General features: G+C 44.4%; 1 protein-coding gene across 5 annotated transcripts; it reads left to right on the top strand.

Moving 5' to 3' along the window:
- The first annotated feature begins 1088 nt into the window (after nt 1-1088).
- Nucleotides 1089-24295, top strand: USP36 (ubiquitin specific peptidase 36). 5 transcript variants are annotated; one of them, XM_063293332.1, is made up of 20 exons: nt 1089-1211; nt 3638-3951; nt 4037-4252; nt 6134-6244; nt 6705-6807; nt 7917-7984; nt 8509-8579; nt 9445-9524; nt 11166-11277; nt 11500-11640; nt 12233-12333; nt 13940-14078; nt 14604-15269; nt 16239-16354; nt 17743-18288; nt 18642-18865; nt 19633-19785; nt 20923-21038; nt 21859-21993; nt 22703-24295. In XM_063293332.1, the coding sequence occupies exons 2-19, from the start codon at nt 3699-3701 to the stop codon at nt 21988-21990; spliced, it is 3348 nt and encodes a 1115-aa protein (XP_063149402.1). In that variant the 5' UTR covers nt 1089-1211; nt 3638-3698; the 3' UTR covers nt 21991-21993; nt 22703-24295. The 5 variants fall into 5 exon arrangements, with proteins under 5 accessions (XP_063149402.1, XP_063149403.1, XP_063149400.1 ...); XM_063293333.1 differs by having other exon boundaries at nt 9442-9524; nt 18642-18748; XM_063293330.1 differs by having other exon boundaries at nt 9442-9524.
- The last annotated feature ends 343 nt before the right edge of the window (nt 24296-24638 follow it).

The raw sequence follows: 24638 nt of genomic DNA, 5'->3' as shown, positions 1-24638 counted from the left end.
TCTAGAGCAACTTGAAATCAGTGCAATCAATGTGCCCTACTTCCAAACAGATAGTTTGGTGTAGTGGTTAAGGCACCAGGCTAGAAACCGGGAGACCAGGAGTCCTAGTCACGAAGCCAGCTGGGTGACCTTGGACCAGTCCCCCTCTCTCAGCCCTAGGAAGGAGGCCAGGGCAAACCACTTCTGAAAAACCTTGCCAAGAAAACTGCAGAGACTTGGCCAGGTAGCCGGCCGGAGTCAACACTGACTTGAAGGCAACCAATTTTTTTTAAAATCCGAACAAGAGCCACTACTGGAATGACCACTAGACGGCAGCAGAGAGGTACAGAAAAAAAATCTGCCTGTCGTGGGGAAGTCGTCCGGGTTCTCACAGCTCAGATACAGTAGCCCTAACTAAAGATGCTCATTTCTAGTCGAAGCTCTCTACATATCATACGGAGTTAGCGTTCCATTGGAACGCTAAGAAGGTTTGAATGTTCACTTTCCTCATTCACAAGTCTAAATTTAATTCCCCCAAGTTTAAATTTACCTTCTCTAGGACTAATTTTCTTCTCCATCATAAATATTTAGAAATCGATTTAGCTCACCCCCCACCTCGTCAGCCCTCCCGATTTGGGTATCTGGGAATAAAATTGCACAGAATAAACTTGGGCTTCAAAGTGCAACCATCCGCCCCGTGTCGGCTAAAATCCTCATGACGGATCCTCCGAGCAATGCTCCGCGCGGTCACTTAAGCGGGATCGTCGTGGTAGGAGCTGCGATCCGCTCCGTGCGGGACCATGGCTTCTGGATCCCCGAGCCGCCTCGGGAGTGGCCGGCACGGCCCGCGCCGCGCCTCCTCTTTCCAGCTTTGCTGAACAGTCAGCCAGTCAGTCGGCCAAGCAGCAACTTTTATTCGAAAGAGCAGCAGAACGACGGGGTGCAGGGACAGAGCGGGCTCTGCTGCAGACCAGCAAGACTTGCTCCGGCCAAAGAAGACGGAGCCAGGCGGCGCTGCCTTCCGGAAACGTGCGAACGGGCAGACGCGCTGCCTTGCGTCAGAGCAGGACGGGCTGGGCTCCTTCGTTTCCCCGCCCCGTCAGGAGGCGGATTGGGCCCGGCCTCGCGGCCTAGCAGCTGCGCTCTCCTCGTTCCTTTGCGCGGCGTTGGACACGTGTTGTATATGCGCACACGCGGTAGGAGCGCAGGGACCTGGTGAGCAGTCCCGGATGGTGAGTGAAAGGCCGGGGTGAGAACGGAGGAGGAGCGCTGGGCTAGCGAGGGGGCCAGTGCAATGGAGACGGCTTGGGCCACGGGGTGTTGGCTGCTCGCGGAGAGCGATCGATCGGGAGTCTGAGCGCCTGGCTGGGTGACTCTTCCCCCGGTTCCCTTCTCCCCCTTTCGGAACCGCGGTTACTTCTGTGCCGCCCTTGTTCGGCTTCCTCTTGGCCGCGGCTGCTTGAACAGATGGCCCCGGCGCCAGGGCGAGCGACTTCTGGTCGGATTCCAGTGGCTCACCCGGTGAATCGGGGCCGTGCCGAGGAGGAGACTCCGCTGTGAGCGCAGGCCCTGCCTGGACCGTCTCAGGAAGGCGACGCATGTAGGTGTCCTTGCACGAACGCCGGAGGTTCTGGAGCGCCTTGGAATTCGCCGGGGCTGCCAGATTAACCTCAGCCAAGGATTTCTGGGGTGGAGAGAACAGCGTGTATAGTTGGGGACTGTTCGTGCTCACCCCAAACTGTCGGAACATAGCCGCTGGGTCTAGTACGCGCGCGCTCTTTGCAAAGAAAGGGAATTGGGGAAGGAGAGAGGACGAGAGAAGGAAAGGTTTGTCTTGTCTTGATAAACAAATCGGAAGGTAGAGGAAGTATTTTCCCCCTTAGAACGGCGGTATTTCTGCTGTTTCCTCTCCTTTCTGACCTGTAAACCTCTTGACCCCCTTGGAGTAATGTCTGTTGATAAACGCTGGGTTCCTTTTGGCCTGTTATCTCACAGGAAGACCCGCCCCCGCCTCATCTCGGACAGAACACCTTTGTGAGTCTGCACTTGAGAAGCTCGCTTTCAGGCACCCAGTGACACTCTTCTCCAGATGATTCAGTTCTGCTGACAGGCTCTCAGGTTCAAGAATGGACCAGCAGCACTGCCCCCCAACTCCCCACGCATCCTTAGCATCTGCACCTTGTGTGTCCTTGGCTGCTGGGTTAGATGCTGCTACTTGCCAAGCGGGTGGGATTTGTTTTGCATATGAAGTGCAAACCGCTCCAACCTGGTGCCCTCCAGGTGTGCTGTCCTTCAATTCCCCATTAGCCAGGAATTATGAGACTTAATCTGACACATCTAGAGGGCCCGCAGGTGTGGAAGACCGTTGTGTTAGATAAGTGTGATCCCCCTGTGTTCTGTAAGTGTGAGTGGCAAATTTGCTAGCAAGATAGACTGAGGAAACTTTCCTGAAGCTGTTTACTTTAGGGGGGTGCTCATGCCCAGATAATAGCCTGCCTGAATATGTGTGTGATAGCATTCCATGCATACAGCCATCTTAATAGCCCCTGGAGAATCCTTGGTTCCTGAAAACCAGAGGCATGATGTGAACCTCTTTTCTTCAAAAACAGAGTATGAGTTTATTCTTCAGCAAGGTCTATTGTATTTATAAGAAAGATACAGTTCTTCTATTCAGCCTGGCGGCAGTGTTTTAATGTTCTACAAGTAGAGACCCTTGGGGTTTCTTAACTGTTAAACTGTTGCCAATCAAACTTCAAGGCAATCCAGGAAGTAATCAGATAATAGTGTGAGCCTTTTTATTTATTTATGCTATTTATATTTCTTGCTGTGGCTGCTAATTTGTCTGTCTAAGGACTAGGCAATTTTCAAACCTCATTAAAGGCTGTAATGTGAATTGTACGTTCCAGAGCATGGTCACTTCAGAAAACAGAAATGCATCACTTACAAGCTAATTTCCAGTTAGTTGCAAAGCAATGTGAGTATGCATCTAGAGCCCTCATATACAGCAAAAACTATTATATAGTCTAATCCTTTGTTTGGTTTCTAGAAAAAAAATCTATTTATTGAGGAGTAGAGAATTTTGATCCAGGAGATATGCGATGCTAAAGGATACATTAAAATGCTTAAGAATGTATTTAAAATGTTGGGCTTTTCAGAATGTGAAAAGTATTTTACTTTGTTTTTTTTTTCCCATCCTGCCTTTCAAATAAGTGTATTTCTAGTCTGTCAAGGGAACATTACTCCTGTACGTTAGGAGATAGGACATATTTATTGCTCCCACAAATTTCTATTTGAAATCCACAGTTGGAAAATCTGGATTTATGGATATGCTTTGAATTTTCCTGATTATTAAGGTAGACTGGTTTTAGATTTTTTAACAGAAGCTATGTTGTGGAAATTAAACTCATGGTGATTGTGATTTCTAAAGCATCATAAAGTTCATGGCACTTTAGAAAAGGTACCTGCCCAATACTTATAATCTATACACAGCACAGGAAGATGAGTGACATAGGGAGCAGCATAGAGGTAGGAGTACAGAAAGAAAAACTATCTGATTGCTGCAATTACATATTCTTGGGGTGGATTTCACTACAGTACGGAGAAAAGAGGGCTCTGCTTGAGGCATTTGATTTTGAGGTTGAATGGCCTTTTTTTGCAGTTTTGCGGAGTGAGGTTCCCTTGCTAGAATGGCAGCCGTTGTCTCTACCCAGTGATGCACCATGCCGATAGTGGACAAATTAAAAGAAGCCCTAAAGCCTGGGCGGAAAGACTCTGCTGATGATGTTGAGCTGGGTAAGCTGTTGGCAGCTTCTGCCAAGAAGATTTTGCTGCAAAAGATTGAATTTGAGCCAGCCTCCAAAAACTTCTCCTACCAGTTGGAGAGCCTCAAGAGCAAGTACGTTTTGCTGAACCCGAGGGCAGACGGCTTCAGTCGGCACAAGAGCTCTGAAGAGGGACCCCTCCGAAAGCAAGGTGCCTCATTTGTTCTACTTGTCCTTTGGAGAATGAGTTTTCGTTTTGCTTTTGACTTGCTGCCTTCTCCTTCTTCTTCTGACAGGTAATGAGCACATGCTGGGAAGTGATGGGGTGCCAGCTCCACAGAAGATCCTCTTCCCTCTGGAGCGACTCTCTCTAAAATGGGAGCGGGTGTACCGTGTGGGAGCTGGTCTCCACAACCTGGGCAACACCTGCTTCCTCAACTCCACTCTGCAGTGTCTGACGTACACCCCACCTCTGGCAAATTACCTGCTTTCCAAGGAGCACAGCCGCAATTGTGAGTGCGTGGCTGAGGTTGTGCAGTGTTTTGCAGTGCTGTATGCCTCCACTCAGTCATACCTCTTTCCTCCTTAGAGCAAAGGCTATAGGAATGACCTGTTTCACTTTCCAAGGCCTGTGAAAGGTGGAGTTCTTAAAAATAGAAGCATAATGGCTGGCAGAGCAGCCCTGGGAAGGTGAATGGTCAGGGAGTGAGGCATCTGGAGGGTAAATATGTACAACATTGTTGGCATATATCTTCTGGTGTGTCTTGTGGAAATTGGAGGGGATTCAAGGCTGCTTCTGGTAAGCTACTCCTTTCCCATCCCCATTATTGCTTTTAGAGCATTGATGCAGGCAGTTACAGTACCCAAAACTAGGAGATTATGTCCGGTCCAATTTTTGCTTCTGCCACCATCTCACCAATCCCATGGGCAAACTACCTCCAATTGGGGTTAGCCTTCCATGCAGTGTGGGAAGAGGTCATGCCCTTTCATCTTACAGGATTGTAATGAGGATCACAGCAAGATCATGAATATAAAAATATTTGGCCATTCAGAAGTGTTGTTCGGATGCTGATGCTGATGATATTATTACTCCAAAATCTTATATAAGAATCTTTCAAATAGAACCTTTCTATTCTTCTATAATTCTGCCCAGTTTATGTGAAATTCCCTTTTTTCCCCCTCAAATGGTGCTTACTTTTCTAATTACACTTTAATTTATTTATCATTACAAATTTCTGATTCCTCTATTCTGATAGTGTACTTGGGAAAACATTAGGATTTTTCCAAAATCAAACACTAGGTTATACTTTAACAAACTATCTTACATGAGAAGCATCTCACTGTATTTAAGACATTAGAAAGTGTCTTAAGTAGTTTTCTCTTAAGAAAAGGTTTTATAGTGGAGTTCAGCTGTGGCATTAGATACTGTTGCATTTTGTTCTTTTTGCTTAGAACTTGGATATGTCTCGTTATTGGGCCCTGGGGTTCCTGTGACTGAAATCTAGGAGCAATGCTTGTTGTGACAAAGAGTTACCTTGAACCCAAGTGCAATAATGGGGTTGCGGTGCTGTGTGAGCTTAATGGGTGGGCTTTTCTTGGCATGTGGGGTAAGGGAGGGGTGAGTACAGTAAATCCAGGGTTAGCCCACATGTGCTGTATTGCATTCCAGCCAGCAGCTGCTTTTCACTGTAGAAATCCTTGTGATGGGAGCCTGGCAGGCTATGCTAACAGTTGTGAAGGTCCTGAGCCAGCTGTTGGGTTACATAAGAATTGCTTTCCTTACTACACCATCCCATCCTTACTAGTGGTACTGACTCTTAGTTGGGAGAGTGAATGTATATGACCAGGTAGGGATAGGTAGATGGCAGCTTTGGTGTTTTTTAAAAAAATCAAATTAGCTATTTGGATGGCAGCAAGGATAATTTTGCACTCAGAAGGTGCCCAGCAGCTTAATGCACATGCTTTAGAAATTTTTCTCATTGTTCAGGTAGTGTTTGCCCGTCTCTGCTGCTCAGTGGGAAGTGTTGCATTGAGGAGTTTTACAGGTATGTGGCAGAGAAGCTTGTGATGGAGTCAGAGAGGTTTGGGAGGTTATTAAACTGTCCATGCAATCAATCAATTTTATTTATTATGGCCAGCAAATAAAAGAGAAATAAAAAGGAAAAGAAGAGAGTCAAAATAGATTGATTGGTTAATTGACTGCCATATAGATTTGATCAGAATTGAATGGGCAATCTGTTTTGGTAAAGTGAGGGTTTCTTGGTGCCAGCTATGGAGAAATTCCTAAAGATACTTTGCTTCTAGCAGAAGAAGGTGATAACAATGGAAGATGTATAGTTTGTGTGTGAGCAGCTACTGATGAAAATAGCTAATTGTGCTTTCTTCTGTTCCAGGTCACCAGGGAGGCTTCTGCATGATGTGCATAATGCAGAATCACATGATCCAGGCTTTTGCCAATAGTGGCAATGCCATCAAACCAGTGTCCTTCATCAGAGATCTTAAAAGTAAGCAGTGAGTTGGAATACTGATATAAAATGATGGTCTACCTAACCAGTTGACACAGGGCAAGGGATCAGTGATCCTTTTGAGGTGTTGACATAGCCTGAGTGCTTGCATGTGTGAGTGCTGGCTTTTTGAAAAAGCAAAATATCTAGATCTCATGGTTGCAAGGAGGAGCTTTAAGACATGGAAGCCATCAATGTAAAAGTCATGGACCAGAGATGCTCTTTTCCTGGATTCTTCAAGATGTAACTAGACACATCTCTAAAGTTGTAAGGGTGAAACTTAAAAATACTGTTTTACTCATCAACATTTTTCTTAGGCATACTAGGCGGAGAATTTGGTTTTTGTGGTGGTCAATTTATGTGGAACAACTTGTGAACTTCCATGCTGGGTCAGTAATGATATCTGTTTCTGGCACTGTTTTGAGGGATGTAAGATGTTCTTTTTTATCTCCTTTGGCAGAGATTGCACGGCACTTTCGTTTTGGTAGTCAGGAGGATGCTCATGAGTTCTTGCGCTACACCATTGATGCCATGCAAAAGGCCTGCCTCAACGGTTACACTAAGTATGAAAAACCAGCTCACTTGCTATGTGCTTGAGAGAGAACACTGGGTGGAACTGATCTTTCAATCTTGTCCTCTCATTAAATCTGCTTAGTGAAGCATGAGCTTTCTCAAATATGGGCAAGGGGGAAAATGCACTCTACATGAGCAGCAGTTAATAGGTCTGCCTTTCCTTACTATGGACCTAAGTATTAAAGCAAGAAATCCTATCAAAGGAAGAAATGTTGGGTTCTTGGTGTTCTCTGAGCTTGGTTGTTTTCCTGCAGACATTTCATTGTCAAGTTAGGTAACATCATCAGTGCCCTGGTAACAAAAACATCTGAGGAGAAAAACCAAGCTCAGAGAACATAAAAAAACTATCAGTTTAACCTGGAGTTGCATGTATTCTTTACTGTTGAAAGGAGGAAATTCATGCCTGGTGGTTTTGATTGCTTGTGTTTAACTCATAAGTGGAGGATCTTCATTTTATCAGAATCCGCATTTTATCAGAATCTGCATTTTATCAGATATTGTTGAGCTACAGCTCCCCTCATACCTCATTATAGGTCATGCTACTTACTGTTGCTGGGAATTGTAGAGTAGCAAGATTCCCTACCCTTGTTTAGGCCGTTCTGTTTAAATCAGGGTTCTCCAAAGTGATCAGTATTGACCCCCAAAGATCAATGGGACTGTCCGTTGTTGTTGTTGTTGTTATTCATAGTACTATTTATTAAAGTTTTTTTAAAATCTGTTCAATCGTGTCTGATTCTCAGAGACTGCCTGGACCAGTCCCTGCAATTTTCTTGGCAAGGTTTTTCAGAAATGGTTGCCATTGCCTTCTTCCTAGGGCTGAGAGAGAGTGACTGGCCCGGGGTCACCCAGTTGGTTTTGTGCCTAAGTTGGGACTAGAACTCTCAATCTCCCGTTTCTAGCCTGAGGCTTTTACCACAACACCAAACTGGCTCTCCATTGATTAAAGTAGCATTTATTAAATTATTTTCATATAATAAATGTTTGGGGATCAATAAACTATCTGAAACTTCATGAAGGGATTGAGCTGAAGAGTTTGGGGACCCCTGCTTTACATGAAAGCATTTCTGAAACCTTGTCACTCTGTTGCTTTTCTTTTCAGGTTGGATCGTCAGACTCAGGCTACCACATTGGTCCACCAGATCTTTGGCGGCTACCTCCGATCTCGTGGTGAGCACAGCATAGCAAGGACTCAGATGAGGGTGTGCTGGGAGGTTCCCTTGCCATGTTACTGGAGTTTTAAATTTTGGCTAAGCCTGTTGGTAATATGGCAATCCCAAAGCTCTCTTCATTGCCCAGTTATACCTCTACAGGTCCAAATGACTTCTGGCTGCTCTCCAGGCAGTGTAGACCAGTGTTTCTCAACCTTGGCCACTTTCAGATGTGTGGACTTCAACTCCCAGAATCCCCTAGCCAGCAAGGCTGGCTGGGGAATTCTGCGAGTTGAAGTCCACACATCTGAAGTGGCCAAGGTTGAGAAACAGTGGCGTAAACATTTCCTTCTAGCTTTTGGCCTCTATCAAGGCTATAAAGGGGATATTAGGCATCTGGGTGCTTAGCTGATTTCAGTGCTGGTTTTGCTAGACGCAGAGACTGAAGCATCACTGCCTCGTCTATCCCAATTTGAAACGTGACATTGGCAGGCAGCGGTGACCATGAAGAACAGGCAAGCAACTGTTCTGCTTTCTTTGCAGTGAAGTGCTCCATGTGCAAGAGTGTTTCAGATACTTATGACCCGTACCTGGATGTGGCTTTGGAAATCAGGGTATGCCAGTGTTACTTACTTCTTTTGTTTTCTTTTTTAAAAATCCAGCTTAAAAGGAAGGTATCATCTAGTCAGTTGTACTAATAATGAAGTATTGAAGGCCACCTTTTGAATCGTTCTAGACCATGGGGTAGATATATGTCATAGGCAGCTGTTCCAACCATACCACACCTTAAAGCTCATGGCCTTTTTAGAAGGAGGGCGGCTGTTCCGTGTAAAAAGGAGTAAAAGTCTAGTGGTCTAGTGGTTAAGGCAACGGGCTAGAAACCAGGCGACTGAGAGTTCTAGTCCCGCCTTAGGCACGAAAGCCGGCTGGGTGGCCTTGGGCCAGTCCCTCTCTCTCAGCCCCACCCACCTCACAGGGTTGTTGTTTTGGGGAAAACAGGAAGAGGAAGGAGTATTAAGTAGGTTCACCGCCTTGAGTTAGTTATAAAAATAATAAAGGTGGGATAATAAATAAATAAAAAAATAAAAAAATGCGAGTAGGAGGAAGTGGCTAGGGCACAGCCACTTCTGGAAGAGTCTAATCCTTCTGCCCAGCTTGCTTTTCAGGCTTATTCCCCTCATTTAGATCCGGAATGCCTGTAAAGAATGCCGTACTATGTTACTACTCAGTAGTGGCTGCAACATTGATGAGGAAGAGGGGGCAGGCAAAGAGGAGAGAGCCTGCTGGGGGGTAGGTTTGTGTGTCTGTGTGTTTGTGTGCCTGTGTGTATGAATGTATATGTTCACAGACATATCTTTGGGCCCCAGCACTAGAGATGGCCTCAGGGAGAAAAAGGTTGCTTTGCTCTGTTCTGAACCTCTGTGTGGCTCAAGCAGAAGCTTCTTTCAATTTCCCTCTTCTCTCTCTCTATTACAGCAGGCAGCCAACATTGTACGGGCATTAGAGTTATTTGTAAAGGCCGATGTCTTGAGTGGGGAGAATGCCTACATGTGTGCCAAGTGAGTTACTTTTTTTCCTTGGCTTCCCTCTTGATTTCTTTGTTCTGTGTATAAACCATTTCCCCTCACATAATTACACATACAGGTAGTCTTTGCTTAACGATTATTGGGACCAGGAACTCCGTCACTAAGCAACACGGTCATAAAGCACAGTGTCATGTGACTTTGATGACTTAGGTCAGCAGTTCTGGCAGTTCCAGTTGCAGTTGTTAGGTGAATCCCATATGGTCGCAGTGTCCTGCGGTCACATGATCACTATTTGCGACCACCTGCCAGCTTCCCCGTTGACTTTGCTTGTTGGAAACCAGCAATGAAGGTTGCAAATGGCAATCAAGTGACTGCAGGATGCTGCAACTGTTGTAATTGTGAGCCAGTTGCCAAGTGCCTGAATCATGATCACCTGACTCTGGGGACACTGGAACAGGTGCAACTTTGAGGCCTGGCTGTAAGTCTCCTCATTCAGCACCATTGAAACTTTGAATGGTCGCTGAACGAATGGTTGTTAACTGAGGACTACCTGTACACACCCACACACATACATACATACAGAAAGAAAAGTTTGTTTATAGAGTGGAAGTACAGGTAGTCTTTACTTAACAACCATTCGTTCAGTGACCATTCAAAATTATGATGGTGCTGAGAAAAATGGCCTTAGGACTGGTGCCCGAAATTACGACTGTTGCAGCGCCCCCGCAGTCACGTGATCAAAATTTGGGCACTTGGCAGCCCACCCGCATTTACGACTGTGGGGGTGCTCCAACCTCCCCCCCCCATCTCCCCCCATCTCTGCCCTTTTGGAATCCCCGCAACCTTCCTTGGGGACAGGAAGCCCACCTGTGCAAGTGCGAGGCTGCCAATAGCAAGCTCCACCCTCCCCAGCCTGCATTCCTTCACCCAGCTGCCTCCTCTCCCAGTTCCCCGCACCTACCTTTGCCTTTTTCACTCAGCCCCCGCAGGAGAAGCAGAAGCAGCTGCCTGCCTTTTTGAGTCCTTTTCAGACCCAGCTTCTCTGGCGATGTTTCTTCCACGTGACTTGAGAACGCTGTCTTTTCACCTTATGCTATCTTCTTAGCTAGAAGATAGTGTAAGCTGAGAAGATAGCATTTGTAAAGAAATGGGGAAGAGTAAGATCACTCCACCTAATCATTTATAAAGTAGTCAGTTGGCAGGGATAGGGGGCATGGGGAAATAATTGAGTAGAAGTGGAATTTTGATAAGCTTTTTTACATTTGGTATAACCACTTAAGACTTGAAGCCAATCACTTTCCTGAATATTTAGAAACTATCCAGTGCATATGAGAATACTACATTTTGTCTAGAAGGCAGACCAGTTTTTCCTCAAATAATTTGTCTTTAAAATGGGAGGGTTGCCTTAAATTTGGTGAGAGTATAGTAATGGAAGCAGATGAGTTTTTAAAACTACTCTTCCTTTGGGGTGGCCTAACATGGCAGACTGAGAGACAGGAAGCTGCCCTTCCTGAGATACTTCAAACTTGCCTCTGCTATCAGCAGTCCGGTAGCTGCACCCTCTATTGAGGATGGACGTTTAGGGAATGGCTTTGTGTTTCCCTCCAAAATCCTGCAACAAGTGCTCCATGTTTTGAGCAGCTATAGAACTCATCTCATTTCCCTTCCACACAGGTGCAAGAAGAAAGTTCCAGCCACCAAGCGTTTCACTGTCCACCGGGCCTCCAATGTCCTTACCATCTCGCTCAAGCGCTTTGCCAACTTCAGTGGGGGCAAGATTACCAAGGTGATCAGAAAAGGGGTGGTGGTCCCTTCTCAGAAAGGGGGCTTGGGTGAGTCGAAGTGGCCAGTATCTCTGACCTTGTTAAGAGTGGGTGTCACTCTATTGGATAGTCTTCTAATTCAGTCTGTAGATCACTGACTTGTGCCTGGTAAAGCTGATGCTCTTTATGCCTATATGTTCACCTAAGAAGGTGGAACAAATTCTTAAGTACTCTTTCTGTTGTAGGACGTAGGTTACCCTGAATTCCTGAATATTCGTCCCTACATGTCACAGAGCAGTGGTGACCCAGTCATGTATGGCCTCTATGCTGTGCTTGTGCATTCGGGATACAGCTGCCATGCAGGGCATTACTACTGCTATGTCAAGGTGGGTCTTCGTTGACATGCTGGGTGGTGAGTGACAGTGGGGCAGTGTGCTTTAGTCCTGGGGGAGAGGTTTTATATCCATGCCTTGTGAGCAGTGCCTTTTGAGAAGTTCACAAAATTGCCCTGTACCACCAAAACTGTTTTACTTTGTTTTCCTGCTGATATTCTTAATGTCCACACATAATATTTCTGTGTCTTGTGATCCATCTGTGAACTTTCTCAGTTATTGCAGAATCTGTGATTCAGGAATTCTCTGAGATGTCCAAGCTACAGATTACTGGAAGTGATGTGACATCATAAGAATGGTTGAGCTCACTCCAGACAGTGATTGCCCTTATGTCTTAAGTCTAATAACATTAATCAGTTAGACACCAAAGTATATTAGGATTCGGTGTGACATTATCCACTCATTTGGACTAATTTCCAGTATTGCTGTTTAGACATTGCTGTACTTAGGCTGACTTCCATGGCTTGCTGGTACTAATAAACGAATACCTGTATGTAATCATTTTTTGGTGATAATGATGACACCGCCACTCACTATCTGTGCTAGGGGACAGTGACCAATTATTCTTTCTGCTTCATATATTTAGGCTAGTAATGGGCAGTGGTACCAGATGAATGATTCTCTGGTACATTCAAGCAACATCAAGGTTGTTCTCAACCAACAGGCCTATGTACTCTTCTATCTTAGGTAAGTGAGATGCTTGTGGTACCTCTTGCCCACACAGTTCTCCTGCTTTCCCTTTGGGTGTTCCAGCTGTCACCCCTGATACTTTTGCTGATCAAGTGGGCAGCAAGGAACAGAAATCCATTTTTGGAAATGGAGTTGTTGGTGCCCTCTTGGATGGGATAGGTTTGCTAGATTATACAGCAAACCAAGGGAGTGGTTTGCTGTATACCACATTTGTGATACATACCACCCAATCATGAGATTCCCTCCCTGAGTCTTGTAAGCAACAAATGATAATGAACTTGTTTACCAAACCTTTTAAGTTGAATCTGAGCTGCTGTCTTCTAGGTCCTTCTTGTTTTGTGCTTTCTTGTTTTATGCTCTTTTAAAAGCTGGTGAAATTTGACAGGACTTTATTGTGTTGTGTCCTACCTCTGGATTATTATGTAACAAAAAGCAGGTAACAGATACAATAATATTAATACTGGGGATAACCTAGTTGATGCCCTTGCAAGTCTGGATGGCTGGGCAGGAAGCCTGAGTGGCAAGCATCTCTTTGTCCTGCTCATGAGCTGAGCCGGCTTGGTTAATTATTGGGAAATGTGTTTATTGTATCATAGCATACAGCCATCCTTTCCATTGGGGAAGGGCCATATCTCACGGTTAGTGCACATGCTTGCTGTGAAAAAAAAAGTTCTGGGTTCAGTCCCCAGCATCTTCAGGCAGAGATGGAAAAGACTCCATCTCTGATTTGCTGCCAGTTGATGTAGACCAGCCTTTTTCACCCTTCTGACCCTGGAGGAACTCTTGAAATATTTTTCAGGCCTCGGGGAACCCCTGCACATTTGGGCTCAAATATAGGCCAGAAGTTACAAAATTATCGTATTTGTTTCATGTGTATTAATAATGTTCTTAAACTAAAAATAAAGAATGAAACTTACCTCTTTAATGGAAGTTGCTGGAATTTGAAATAATTTTTTAAATAAACTGTGATCTCCCAGGGTATACTTAGTGACCTCTTGTGGAACCCTAGGGTGCCATGGAACCCTGGCTGAGAAACCTGATGTAGACAGTACAGAGCCAGATTACATCATTGGGTTGACTTGGAGTTAGGCAGCTTCCTGTGTTTCTGTGGACATCCTCAGTCCCAGGTCCTCGAGTTTAATAGTCGTCAGAACTCTACTACATAGAATGCTGTGTACAGAATACTGTCATGAGTAAGGATGGCGAGCAGGGGGCTCCCACCCAGACTGTCAAGCGCATGCGTAGCACTGAGGAACTGTTCAGCCATTCAAAGAGACACAGATCGGGACCGCCTTAACCTTTGGGGTTTATATGGCTGGGTTTTCCCACGCTTCCTCAGTTTGTTAGGATTCTTGTTAAGTACTACTAATAAATATTAGAGACCAAGTCATTGTCTCAGTGTGTTTCCTGGTAATCAGGACAAATACATAGCGATTAAATGCTGACTTGGGCCAGTGGCTCACCGCTTTCCAGTCTTTAAATACTTACCCTCATTCCTTCTGAACTTGCTTCAGGGAAATGTTAATGTTTAAAGCAGAAAGGCATAGGACCAGGCAAATTTATGAAAAAATTAATTTAATGAAATAATACAATTTTCTTTAAGGATCCCAAGCACCAGGAAGAATCCTGAAGGACTTGTCTCCAAAACCAATTGCTCAGTGCCCAGCCGAACAAACATCGCCTCTGATCACTTGAAGAAAAGTGTAACTAATGGCACCTTTGCGTCACCACTGATAAGCAAAGTGAGTGGCACACCACAGCCACACTCCAAAGTTGGTCTAATGTGGCTGTGTGAACTTAAGAGAGGAAAAAATGGGTGGGAAAATTTGCCTCCAAGCAGTCAATTTCTGGGCCAGTTAAGAGAAATCCATAGCATAGCTATTAAGTTAATTGAGTAAGTATGCTGAAGCTTTGCCCCCAGACAGTAGAAATCTTGTTCTGCCTTTAACTTCTCAGACCTGGGTGCTGGCTGCACCAGTTTATTGTGAGAACTTGTGCAGAGACAGCAGGCTTTCATTGTAATAAGCAGTAATTACATTTAGCTCCTTTTCAGTAGATCAAGTGGAGGTGGGGGGAAATCTTACAATGGCTGGGATAATGTATACAACAGCTGTCTTACTTCATTTGGCAAGACCACCAGAGTTATAGTCAGCTTCTCATCTTCCAGGTACAGTATGTGTGTATGTGGGTAGCCTATTATGCAGATGGCAATGCAGATACAGTAGATCCCTGTATTGATCCAGCACTTCTGTCTGTCTTCTCCATAGAGACAAGATGCAACTCATCTTAAGAAGGCTTCAGAGACGGAGGAATCTGGTGTTCCTGTTTCCCGCAACACCTTTGTTTCCAGCAACAAATCTCAGAATGGGATACTTCCTCCTCCTCTTCCCAAGCTCATACCTGCCATTGGGTTCTCATCTCCTAAACTCCCCAGTAAGCCTGCTTTCTTGGATGACTTAAGCAAGAGATCCAAGAAGCAGCCTCCCTTGTCTCTCAAAACTTCTCAGGACTTTGGCCAGGCTGACAGTGCTAAGCTGGAGATGGCCAGGCAGAGCTCCTGGGGAGATAAGAACTTGGCGGCATCTTTGCAGCTGTCAGGCAGCTCTGGAGGATCCTCTGAAGCCAAAGTGCGTGAGGAAGTTACAGAGTTACCAAGCAAGGACTCATCCTTGGCATCTTCATCATCATCTTCTAGCAGCTCCTCCTCCTCCAGTCCAGCTCATAAGCCAATTAAGGGACTTTCTCAGGCCACAGTAGGAGCTGATGGCTACTCTTCCTCTCAGGAAACGGATTGTGTGTCTGGGAAACATGCTTCTGAGGACTCCAAGTTTGCCAAGCTAAAATCACCGTTGTTGGCTAATTTGACCAATCTGGAGTTGGGAAGTACCATGTCGCCCCCACCTGCAAAGAAACTGGCACTTTCTGCCAGGAAGGTGCGTTTGGGGGAAGGAATTGATTTCACAGTTCTCCAAGTTGGGGGAGAAATGGTGGTGAGAAAGGTGAAAGCTTGATGAAGGAAAGCCAGATGACCTTTCTATCTAGCAGAGGTGCTGTATGCTCAGGGGCACCTGTATGCTGGTAGTAACCAAAAGGATACCTCATCTAGCCAGCTTGCAATGCCCCAGTACACTAGACAGCATTCGCTGGAAGTAAATTGTATGCTTTGTACTCTGTAGCAAAACCTGTTTTTCCATGGCCTTGGGGTGGAACTTGTGTTGAGTTGGCTTCCCCTCTTCCTCCTCCTCCTCTTGGCTATTAAGAGTAAGATGTAGAACCTTTTTTGGGGGCCAAGGGCTACACTAGGCCATTTGAATAGCAGCCAAGGGCTGCATTGCAAGAAGTGGGCAGGACTAGGGCAAAAATCTAAAATGGAATTAATTGAACAGTTAAGATGATATTAACTGACTGAAATATTGATGATAAAAATGTAGATTCCCCCTTTGGTCATGGTGAGAATTGCCATGTGATGGGGTAGGGTTTTGAGGAAGGCCCTCTTGGCTTTGTGAGCTGCCTGTGTTCCTGATCCTCAGTCTGTCCACCCTGCTGGATCTGCAAGTAAATGAGGTTGCTTGTGAAGAGACATCCTTCTGCAGCCCTGGGCCAGAACAAGGCAGCTGGGCAGGGGTGTGACCTTTGGGAGTAAGGCCTAGCATGTCCTGGGAAATGGGAAGGTGTCAGTGGCCCAGTATTTATTCTAACACGTCTTCTGTCTTTTGACATGTCCTTCCTTGTTTTCCCTCTGTTTCTAACCACAAACACTTTTCTGATTCTTCTTCCCCTCCTCCCACCCCTACCTCTCTTTGTTTTGTCCCCACCCTCTCTTCTTATGCCACCCGCTGTCCCTGGGGTCATGGAAACCTCCTTTTAGACCACCAAGTTTTTATTTATGTCGATAACTACAGGGCAGCAACACCCTGCGGAAAGTGAGCGGCAGTGAGCATCGGGCACCGCCCCATTCCCCCCCAGCTGCCACATATACCACCCAATTCGTCTGCGCCGCAGCACTCATCCAACCCAGGTAAGCTATGCACAGTTGGGTTTCTGGGCAGGACAACCTGCCTAAGTGGTCCACGTGCCGCTGGAATATTGATGCTGGCAGTATTTAATCCTTTTCCTCAATAAGGCCTTTTGCTAGTTAAGGTCTTTCCTCTAATCCCTCTGGTGCTTTGCCTAAGGATTTCTGGGCTAAAGCCTACTAGCTCAGAGGAACCTGATTGGTTCAGGTGCTTTTTTTAATCCATGTTCTGGGACTGAGAATTGTGTCCAGGGAGGTGAAGGTCCTTGGCACAGCTAGAGATGATGCCTGAGAATGGATTCTAGTTGGATAACCTAATATCAGTAAGCTCTGTCTCCCCCATCCCCTGAAAGCTTTTATTAGTGTCCAGTAATTGACCTGTGAGCTGATCAGCACATTATCTAAGCTTTCTAGAGATAAAGATACTTTTAGGGATAGTTTAGCCTCTAGAAACAAAATGTAGTTGTGTTGCTCATTAGTAAATGCTTCCCATGCTACAACATTTTTTTTTCAAGTAAACTCTGTTAGCAAATGGTGTAGATCAGCTTATTTAGCAAAAGGTAACGGAATTTGCATGTTTTGTTTAAGAAGTAGTGCATCTTAGCTGGATGTTCAACACAAAAAAAGCAGCATTCTAGGGCAATGGGCACAAGTGGATTAACAGAATGATAGAAAATATTGTAGAGAAATGCCTTTCAGTCACATAGGACATAAACAAGAAGTAATGTGGGACAGCAACATTTCATTCCCGTCCTACCTCAGAACACCACTATTCTTGTGGACTATGTAATATCTTCAGATGTATAGTCATGAGAAGAATAAATTAGTGTTTACATAAACCTTGGTTCGTTGCGGTGATTTGGGAAATAAGCCACAGTTACATAGTTAACACATCACACTTAAGTCACAACCTTGCAAGCCACTTTAAAGTCCAGCATGAGGTGTGAACCCAGCCATTGTCACATCACATAGTGCCTTCAGATTTGGCAGTAAAATAAGGGAATAGAAATTCTGTAATTGGGAAATCTCTATGCTTGGAAGTATGTTAGTTTTGACAATGCTGCATCTGTGCCCAGTGTGTGATTCTCTTTGGATGGGAACTGAAGTGTGAAATCTTTGATACATCCAGTTCTGAAATTGGGATAATTGTGATCCAAACTGGTACTTGTATCTTTTGGAAAAGGGAAAAATGTAATTCCAATCTGCACTTGGAAGCAACCAGATATGTGGTAATGCCAGTCTGTCTAGGTGATGTAAGGGATGTTTGTACATTAAATTAGTGGGATTGTTGGCACTGACCTTTAGAGAACTGAGACAGCAAAGAAGTTCTCTAAATATTTCCAGAGCTTCAGAATCTGCTGGGTCTTAACTTTGTTTATGTGATTCTCTAGGATGCTCTCACCTGCTTCCAAATCTTCAGCACCACCACAAACAGCTGACAGTACCTTTGTCGACTTCATGCCCTCATCCAGCTTCAAATCATGCTGCCTCTCTGCTGCCACCCCTCTTCCATCACCTGTTGTGCCCACAGTGGCACCACACCTCTCTTATCCAGACAACAGCAAAGAGCCATTTGTTGTCAGCAGTAAGAAGAAGAAAAGGAAGCATAGCTCCCTAGTGGAAGAGCAGGATGACCACAGTAGCCGGAACATGAAAGATTTCAACGGTGAGGGGACTTGGCTCTCTAGTCCTCCTAGCAAGAGGAGGCAACTGGAGGGAAATGGCAGCATGGTGCCCTTCCCTGCACAGGAAGCCAACTTGGTGATGACTAGGAAGGGAGAGGAGGAGAGAAGGGCTGGAGACTACAGGGCATTAGCTGCAAGTCAAAGTAGTTCCATCCACAAGAAAAAGAAAAAGAAGAAGAAGAAGAAGAAGAAGAAGAAAAGGCTGCAGCAGAGGGTGGAAGACTGCTCATCTTTGTTGTCCCCTGTGAACCGGTAAGCATTTGCTTGGCTGGTTGTCTCAAGTCAAGGCTTTACCTGACCAATAAAGTGACAGTTGCGCTGCTTGTCAATTTCTTAAGAAAAGGTGGTTGCCACAATAGTGGAGCATGGTCTTTTCCTCTCACTGCAACAGCGTAACCTTGCTTTCCCTCTGAGTGGGACACCTAGGAAGACTCACAGAGAAAGAGCTAAGTATTTTCTTCCCTTTCCCCCCGTTGCTTGCATATCTAGATTTTTAAAAAGTATGTCTCCCTGTTACTGCTGGTTTAAAGAGTTTTTGGCTTTTTAACCTTCTCCCCAACTCTTTCAATGTAAAGAAATCACTTACTTTTATTTATTATGTGCAGCTGCCCTCCTCCACCTGAAATAAGGTCCTGTAGAACAAAGAAGAAGAGGAAGAAGAAGAAGCAATTGCCTTCCCCCAGTTCAGACAAGAGCGCTTCTTCTGGAGAGAGTGAGCGCCACAAACATAAGCAAAGAGAGAAACCGCATTGTCCTGTGGCTGAAGTCAGTAGCCCCCAAGAAGAACTAAATGAGAATGGCCTTTCTTCAGCCAGAGACAGCCCCCCAGGTTGGCAGTGCATCTGCATCAAGGTTGATTGGGTAGGGGGAAGCAAGGGAGGCCAGAATCTGGATAGTGGAGATACGTGTTCATCCCATATCCCCACCTGAAGTAGTCTTGTTGCTTCCTTGATGTGGTTTAGATGACCTTCCACTTGCTGCACTCAAGCAGAATTGTAAATAGAATCCATTGTATCAATTATTCAGAAATAATTGCTGAAGCAATGTCTGTACATCCAAATTAAAACAGAAGCATGTATTAGCACCAGTGCATAGTATTAGCACCAAGATAGTTTCATCAAGATCTGTTTGTGTCCACAGTGTTTATAACCAACCTCATTTGGGGATTTAACAGATCAGGCATCTGTTCCTGGATAAGCCACATTGCTTATTTGAATGAAGGCAGATGAAAAACTAGCAAACAGCCTCTCCCCCCCCTACATACACACATGCACAGATATTCTGAAAAGGAATGGATTTGGTGATAGATTCTGGCTGTAAATGCTGGAATTAAAAGTTACTGTTTTGCGAGGCATTTAGTGCAATGAAGAATAATTGGCAGAACTGGAATACTTCAGTATGTGCTAATGTCTTGTATGTGTTCACCTTGAAATCTCAAGTGAGGAATTTGCCTGTCATTCCAGTCATTAAGATTGTACTGCCCTAGAGGAACATGTATGGATATCCTACTTGCTTTGCTAACCCTGCAGGAAAGACCAGGTTTGCACATACATCTCTTAGATCAATATGCTATTCACCTTTCTCTTCTCACAACAGCATTGGCTTGGGGCAGCCAGCTCAGACATAGGGACAAGTCCTCCCTCAATATCCTGAGCCCAAAGAAGGAAATTATGCAGCATGAATGTGGACCAGCTGATGTAGTTCAGGAGCTACTGAAGGATTCTTTGGATAAAGCTTATGGAAAGCAAGGTATACTCAGTACATCTGGAATTCCCTCCCTCTCCAGTTGCAGCTTTTGCCAGGACTTGGCAGCCTTTCTCACTGGGAACATGCATGTTCTCCCAAGCTCTTACTGAGTGTGTACTGCTGCATGCTCATTGCTGTACAGTTATTTATTGTATGTCTTGTACTTCACTTTCTGATTAAGGTAATGGAAAAAAGTGGGCAACGCATTTACAGGTAGTCTTCAGTTAATGATGGCAATTGGGACTGGAATTTCTGTTGCTAGGTGACATGGTCGTAAAGCGCAATGTCACATGACCATGCTGCTTAGTGTTGGAAATTCTGGCACTTCCTGTTGCTGTCATTAAGCAAATTACTGTGGGTCATCAAGCAAGGACATCATGTGGTCACCATTTGCGACCTCCTGCTGGCTTCCCCACTGACTTTGCTTGTAGGAAGCTGGCAAAGAGGGTAGAAAATCGTGGTCATGTGACCGTGGGGATGCTGCAACTGACCTAAGTATGAGGACCAGTCATAACTACTACTTGTTCAGCACCATTGTTAAGTTCGAACAGTTGTTGAACAAGTGGTTGTTAAATGAGGACCACCTGTATAAATAAGGAAAGTTACAGTTTGGAAAATAATAATGTAATGTGATCAACTCTTGACCTTGGAGGCTCTGAATTCTCTACCAGATTTTGATACCCATCAGTAAAATATAACATCTGAAAATCTATGACCTTACATCTGATTCAGCTTTCTAACTTCTTCCATCAGAATTGTATTGTGGAATCTTAGGAAGCTAAGAAAAGGCTTTGGAATAGGATTTAGGATGTATTAAAATTCCAGATCATGCAAAATTCCTATCTGGTTTCTCTTTCTTCAAGTCGGCAGTGTGTAAGTTTGGAATGGTTCTTGCCATCCTAAACCATCAAGGACTGATATTTCTGTAATGAAAGAAAGCAAAAATAGATCTGTTATTCTGCGAAAACCTCCTGAGGTTTATGATGGAGACCTCTGAATGTAAGGTGTTCCTGTTTCCCCACCTGTACTTCTGAAAATAGATGCTTGCTTGATTCTTCAGGGTGGAAATAAGGAATCCATCGTAAGCTGAAATAATGAGGTTGGATGCTGCCGCTCTCAGCTGTGCTGTTTCATCCACAGTTTTAACATGGGATGGTGAAGCATCTGCTGTCAGCCAGGATGCTGTGCGTGATGCTGTATGGTCCCAGAAGCAGACCATCCTTGATGACTGGGATGAGGAGTTTGACAGCGGAAAGGTACGGAGCCATTTTGTGTGAGCCAACTCCTCAATTTGGACTGAGTTTCAGCATTTCCCATTTTGAAATCCATGTTTTTGATAACATGGAGGATTGCTATTGCAATGGATTTTGGTCAGGAAATAAAGCAGTAATATAAGTCAAAGAATATAATCCAGACTTTTGATCATGCAGACCATGTGTGTACAAAGTTACATTCTGCTTTAATATGAGAGACAGTTTATTTTTCTCTGCCTCTGCCCAAGCCAGGCTGGCAAGATTTTTTATTTGATGGTTTCCATCCTGTCCTGTGGGCATTTGTTTAAACAGGGTTTAAACTGAGAGGTGGGAAGGTCAGTGTCCACACTTTCTGTAGCAGAAAGTGTTGTTATTTAGTCTAGAAATAAGAATTTCTCCATCCAGTGGAAAAGTAACTAGGCATATTACAGAGTTCAGGTAGTTGGTGAACACAGGGAAAGAGTGGAAGATAAAGCTATGGAGCCTGTGGATATGTTAGATTTTGGATTCAGTCAGAAGCCCATTGTAATACATTTTGATCCTTCAACTTCTCAGATATTTTCTCCCATGGCTCTTCAATACAGTAAAGAAGTCTTTAAAAACTAGGTATGCTTGATAGATGTTCAAGAGCACTTTGGTTTTAAGAGGAAGTGAAGGCTTGAAAATATTTGTGGCAAATTCAGTTTTTGTTTTAAAACCAAGCTCTTACAAAAACCCATTGTCCACTCTACAGCTATTTTGTATTTCTGTAGGTTAATTCCTTTCTATGTCACAGCTTCGGTATTAGGAATTAGGCAATAAAGCGTGTTCTTCTTATTCATAGGTGAAAAAAAGTAAGAAGTTCAAGCGTGAGCGAAGGAGAAACTACAATGTCTTCCAAAAATTGCAAAGCAGGCGTAACTTCTGGGCTGTGACACATCCAGCTAAAGTAGCTAGCCTGAGCTATCGGCTTTGAAAGGTAAATAAAATGAGCACCCTGTTGGCGAAAGATGGGATGATGATGATGATGATGATGATGATGATGATGTTGATGATGGTTATTTTGTATAGAATTGCTAAGCTGGAGTAGGCAAATGGCCTGCTATTATGGGAGGAAGGGTAGCTGGTGTCTATGATGGGTAAAAATGCTATGTATTCTTCAAACCAATGTTTACATTGTTGGGTTGTGCAGAAATTTGTATTCAAAGGGCAGAATATGACTTGGAGCTTGCATGAATGCACACACCTGTTTAGCCATGCTTCAGAATTGATAGATGATTCTGGGAAAATAGGCATTTAGTTTAAGGCTTTCCTGACAGGTGTTACACGCACACCCATGTCCTCTTCAGATGGAGGTCTCTGCACGGCACTGATAAATTGCCCAAGCAGAAATGCCTTAGGTATGTGCTAGACAGTATAAACGTTGTCCTGGGCTTTGACATGTGTATGACTGGATACAGCTAAACTGCAGTTGTCAGATGTGACACTTTTTTTCTTCATTATCCTCGATATAGAAGGTGCATTTTGGCTGTCTGAAATTAGGGAATGTGAGTGATGATGGGAAATCACTTCATGCTAATCCTGCCATTCTTTTCCCTCCTTGGTTTAAAGCTGTCATGTCATCTTGATTCTGCAAGGATGAGGATTTTTGCTGCATTTTTAATCTTGTTTCCATTTCAACCTAACAGATGAGTCTTGGCTGAAGAAGTGCTGTGGCCAACTTCTGCACCGTGGAGCTTCAAGTGACCAGAATCATATTGTCAACAGTCACCAGTTGCCACTTCTGGGGAGAAGGTTTTCTTCTTGCCTTGAGTAGGGTGCTGCCATTCAGAGTGCTGGGATGTGGCATCGCTTCTCTACAGCCTCTGAAGAAAGCAGGCTCTTGACCTTACTACATCAGGGGTGCTGCAAGATGCCGTGCCTGGGAAGGGCACTGTCCGAGGGTAACTGTGGATGTGGATCAGGAGTGGTGGCAGGGTAGTCAGCCCTTGGAGATGAAACCCTTTGCTGCTCCACACCTAGAAATCCAGGCTTGGCGAGCTGTGGTGCCCTCCATAGCCTTTCCTGCCAGGAGAAGTTGAAGAAAACTGAGAACTCTGCCCGGTTTCTAGGAGTATTGCCTGAATTGGCATTTGTCCTTTCCCCCCTTACCAGATCTGTCATTATGAGTGTAATTTGTATGACTTTTCTTTACTCATGCATGACCTGTCCCTTGTTTCAGCCTTTCAGATGAGCATAAATTCTCACCACCACAAACATCTTTTCCACAATCTATTCTTGCTGCAGAGAATCCTTGGAACCGAGTTCTGTACAGCAAGAAAAGCTGGTGGTCAGATTGGCCTGCCCTTAATAAACATGATTTCATCAAATGTACATTGCCAAGGATGTTGGAAGCAATTTATTTATTGCTGGAATCTTACAATTTTAGATGTATAAACTGCAACTGAACATTTGAGGGTCCTTTTACTTTAAACAAAAATCCTTGCATATCCTAAACTGGGAACTCTTGAAGTGGAGCATTTGAATATTCAAGTACACGCCTATCTTTGCTATTTTTCATTCTTCTGCCCTTGTGCTAATTAATTTCTGGTGGGCATTATTGCACAATTTGATAGGCAGAAGCTGTGTCCTAGAAGATCAGATTCATACAACAGATTAGTGTTCGAAAGAGGCTGACTGAATCATTGCTGCTTTAGCACTAAGGCAAAATTTGTTTCTTGCCCAGTTGAAAAGAAACACTAGTTGCCTGTGAGAAACTTTTTAATGGGATATTATGCCACCCGGGAAAAAGGGTTCCTTTGCACCTGTTGTTGTCTACCAATGAAGTTGATGGCTCTCCCTAAGGCAGACATATTTCATCTGTCATATGCCAATTCTGCATGATCACTTTTGAGGGGCAGTCCATGTGCACCCCATGCATTCTTGCATCTCTCTGTTGTCCACCCATTTGCCTTTTCAGCATTGGCACCCATTTTCTCTATTCACAGATGGTGTGTGAAGCTTGAAAACTCTTAATTCTTTCCACTGCATAACACATAAAAACTGTTACCAACTTTGGCCCTTGCATCTATTTTGGGCTAACAATTAGAATTTTCTTCTTTGATGAGGGAGACTCTGAGCCTCTTATCTCTCTGAGGGGAGCAGGGTCTTCTGTTTTACAGTCTTCTCCCGATATGTAGATACCCTGAATATGGGCACACTTTGCACCTCGTACTGGGGTTTAATGCAACAGCCCTCATTGTAGCAACGGTTCATGGTGCAATAAAGGAATGTTTTGTGTATGTGTCTTGTTTGTTCAGTCTGTCAGTCAGTCTCTTGTGATTTTCTGCTAACAAGTCTGGTGAGTGAGAGAGGTGACTTTTTGATGGTCTAAGGAGATGAACTCAGACACCCCGTTTTCAGAAGTCTTGCCAGCTGTAGTATTAGCCAAAGAGATAAATGCAACCATTGTTACATTATTAAAAAAAAGCTTAAAAATACGTTTAGCTGGGTTGATAGCTGCATCCAACGCATGCTTTTTTTTAAAAGCTGGTATTGTATGTGTTTTGGGGGTGCTTATTGTGCTGAAATTCCACAATGACAACCCCCCCTCCAAGTGGAGCACTAGCTGAGAGTTACTCCCAT

This window comes from Candoia aspera, chromosome 2 (assembly GCF_035149785.1).
Source record: "Candoia aspera isolate rCanAsp1 chromosome 2, rCanAsp1.hap2, whole genome shotgun sequence".
Lineage (NCBI taxonomy): Eukaryota > Metazoa > Chordata > Lepidosauria > Squamata > Boidae > Candoia > Candoia aspera.
Note: the sequence above shows the minus strand (reverse complement) of the source record. Positions and strands in the feature narration are given on the sequence as shown.